Source organism: Loa loa (assembly GCF_000183805.2).
Source record: "Loa loa unplaced genomic scaffold supercont3.782, whole genome shotgun sequence".
Classification (NCBI taxonomy): domain Eukaryota; kingdom Metazoa; phylum Nematoda; class Chromadorea; order Rhabditida; family Onchocercidae; genus Loa; species Loa loa.
The window spans coordinates 1-3,454 of record NW_018108962.1 but is presented as its reverse complement, the minus strand read 5'-3'; the positions used below and the strand labels follow the sequence as shown (position 1 = coordinate 3,454).

General features: G+C 36.4%; 2 protein-coding genes across 2 annotated transcripts; one reads left to right on the top strand and one right to left on the bottom strand.

Annotated features, from left to right (window-relative positions):
- Positions 1 to 288: 288 nt before the first annotated feature.
- Positions 289 to 959, bottom strand: LOAG_18974 (hypothetical protein; the record flags this gene model as incomplete). The annotated part of the gene is made up of 2 exons (XM_020451634.1): positions 289 to 738; positions 765 to 959. The coding sequence occupies 2 exons, from the start codon at positions 957 to 959 to the stop codon at positions 289 to 291; spliced, it is 645 nt and encodes a 214-aa protein (XP_020304566.1).
- A 675-nt stretch (positions 960 to 1,634) lies between these two features.
- On the top strand, positions 1,635 to 1,877 carry LOAG_13748 (pao retrotransposon peptidase; the record flags this gene model as incomplete). The annotated part of the gene is made up of 1 exon (XM_003149254.1): positions 1,635 to 1,877. One exon carries the CDS (start codon positions 1,635 to 1,637, stop codon positions 1,875 to 1,877), a length of 243 nt encoding a protein of 80 aa, XP_003149302.1.
- Positions 1,878 to 3,454: the final 1,577 nt, after the last annotated feature.

Sequence of the window (3,454 nt, the reverse complement as noted above, 5' to 3'; positions counted from 1 at the left end):
CTACAATCTGGTGCGTGTCCAACTCAACTCAATTCATAGTGTTTGCATCAACTCAATCCAACTCAACGACGATATCTCGCGTAAAATCGCTGGCAATAGTGGTCTCCTACATCACCCTCTCAAACAAACCCGAACAAAATTCGCTACACTTATCGTTCTAAATGGTTCTTTATTTGAGCATCGAACTCTTTCTAAGCTTTTATATGGTTCCTTTGTTTTAATTTATCACCATATCGTTCATACAAATTTTCTAAAGCCAGTAGGTAATTTTCTTTATTTACCATGAAGTCACTTATTTGTTCTCTTGCTTCTCCTTTCAAACTGCTTAACAGATGCATGAATTTTCGTGTGGACGTTAAATCCGTTGTGAATTGATTCTTCAAACTCGCTGATAAACTGGCCCCACATTCTCGGGTCGCCATCAAATTCTACCGATTTTAAAGTCGGTGGTTTACTGGTCGTGATTATCTTAATTAAATCTTCTGGACTCTTTTGCTCCTCTGCTATTGGTGGTTCATGATCTGCTTTTTCATATTTCATTTTAACTTCTATGATTGTTTTACTTATTCGATTTAGTTTCATAAGGAGTGAAGCTCTTTCACAATAAAGCTTATTTCCTTTGTCAAACAGACAGTATCCCTCATACAAACAATCTTCATATGATGCAACGTTATTCTGCCATTCATCATCATTTGCTGGGCGTAGCAATTCTTTCCACTCTATCTCCAAATCATTTGCCTTGGAGATTATACCGTCACTATTACTTGTTTCTCAACATCAGATTTTTGTCCCTTTAGCCATTCCACCGTTCTTTCGTAACTTAATCCTTCCGATAAATCCTTTTCTCGTAGTTCTATTGCTTTTTCGAAAACCTTTCTCGCAGTATTCTCAAGACACTTCAAATTTCTTGTAATGAGATAGGAAAGAGAACTTTCCTTCATTGAATCTTTTACACGCATATTTCTATTTCGACCATTTTCAAGCCTTGTTACGAGCTGATGTAAGAATTATTCTCTTCTTTCTTGATTGAATAAGACTTACTCGCTTCTTTCTTGATCGAGTAGGACTTACTCGCTTCTTTCTTGATCGGACAACACTTACTCGCTCCTTTCTTGGTCGAATAAGACTCACTTCTTTCTTGATTGGATAAGACTCACTTTTTTCTTGATCGAATGCTTAGGCCGCTTCTTTTTTAATCGAATCCTTAGATCGTTTCTTTCTCAATCGAATCCTTAGGTCGCTGGTTCTAAACCGGCCGGCTGGATCAAATTTTGTTGCCGATTTTCTTCAACCGTGACAAAACTGAGGGTTCTTTCTGTCTCTTTAGTTGCTAGTGCTGCAAACTTGGGTAATTAAACTTTATTGCGATAAATTTATCAATATAACAACGAACTTGCAATTACGACATCGATACAACAAATTGATAACGAAAACTAAACGAAAAGATTAAATCACGCCTGATATCCTCCAACCAACCGACCTGTCGAAACGCATCTTTAGAAATGATTTGACGCTCAGGATGGTCCGTTTCTCCGAGTGGGAGGGTGCTTGTACCGCTTGTGATTACAAGAATTAGCTTCCTCATGGAGCGCACATTGTAGAGAGTTAAGACGACATGGGCATATACAGCAAAGATGTCTGGCTTTCAACAAGGAGATTATTGTTCCTTTGTTTCCATTCGCCATATCAGCGATAAAGCAGATGATAACGATTCGTCAACAAACTCGATAATGCCTCAAGTAGATAAAGAAGTTTTACTTCTATGGAAAAAGGTAAAGGTCTTTAACCCAGAAATGCTTGTTTTCCAAAGAAAAGCTCCAGCATTTTTTGACATTGGTTCACAATTATCATTCATATCAGAAGAACTAGCAAATTAGCTGAAAGTAACTAAAGCTGAAGAACAATAGCTTTATTTGGGAATTAAGTACCCATTTAACGTTTTTTAATTAAAATACGAGTTGGAGTATTAATCAGAGAAGAAGCGATAACAATCGAGATCAATGTAATACAGCATGTTATGAAATGATCGAACAACCAATTACGAATGCTAATAATAATTTCCATGATTTAAAGGGATATCGAAAACAACCTAACATGCTTATTGGAGCTGATTACTTCTTCAAATTTATTCGATTGAAAGGAATTCAACTGAGTTCAGGCTTCTCATTGCTTCAATCAAAAATTGGATTATGTTAGTTGAAAGTGGAGATATAAGCGAACTAATTAATATTTCACTAATAACTAATATTTACAAGCAATAATCCAACGTGTGGCCAACGTAACTCGTAAACCAGATATAAATCAGTTCTGGAGATTGGAATTCATTGGAATTAATGAATCACCAAGTGCTCATGATGATGAGCAAGCACTGCAACAATTTAAAAAAGGTACCACCAAAGACAAAGGAAGATTTAATTAAAAAAAGTACCACCAAAGACAAGGGAAGATACCAGGTTCGCTGGCAGCGGAAGGAACTGAATGTCAAATTAAGCGCTAACTTTAGGTTATGCTTTGGACGTGTGAGAACGCTGATTAGAAGACTTCAACAAAATCAATAACGACTTCGGTAGTGTGATGGAGTGATCTGCGTTCCAATATAATTGAAGAAGTACAACCCAATATGGACCGTGCTGGTATAATTTTCATTACTTGCCTCATCATGAAGTAGTAAGTCCACCAAAAGTACAATCTAAAATATGTATATGATGCTTCGGCTCATCTTAAAGGAACTAAGAGTTTAAATAATGTGTTATATGGGAGTCCAATATCATTTCCACATTTGGTACTACTTCGTTTTAAAATGATGAAAAAAGTAATAACGGCAAATATAGAAAGGACCTTCGTACAACTGGAGTTACATCCCGAAGAGAGTAATGCACTCGATTTTTCTGGTTGAAGGACATCAACCGTGAAATATCCGGACAAAATCTGAAATGTTATCGATTTCGAAGAGTACCCTTTGGAATAATATTATTTCCCTTTTTACTATATTTGCTGCACTCGATTATCATTTGGAGAATATAGGGAGTGATATAATGATAGAGATAAGAAAAAACCTTTAGTGATACCCAAACATGATAGAGCACAACCAGACCAAAGAAAAATCCTTGGTATTAAATGAATGAACGATCGGGACAATATCAAGGCAATTTTATGACCGTGGTCCGAAAAAAAAACAACGAAGAGAAAATCTTGCAATTTCTTGGCCTCTCAATATGACCCACCGGAATTTCTGGTCCCTATCACGATAAGAATCAAATTATTCCTCCAACAGTTATGGTGAAACAACAACACATGCAACCATATCATGAATGAAGGAGATAAAAAAAGAGTGGAAATCTCTTATCATAACTGTCAAAGAATTTAAAAGAATTACCAAGGTTAGTAACTATACCACCGAGGCATCTGGAATCTCATGTTTTCGCGGATGCTTCAGGTGTAACATATTCAGCGG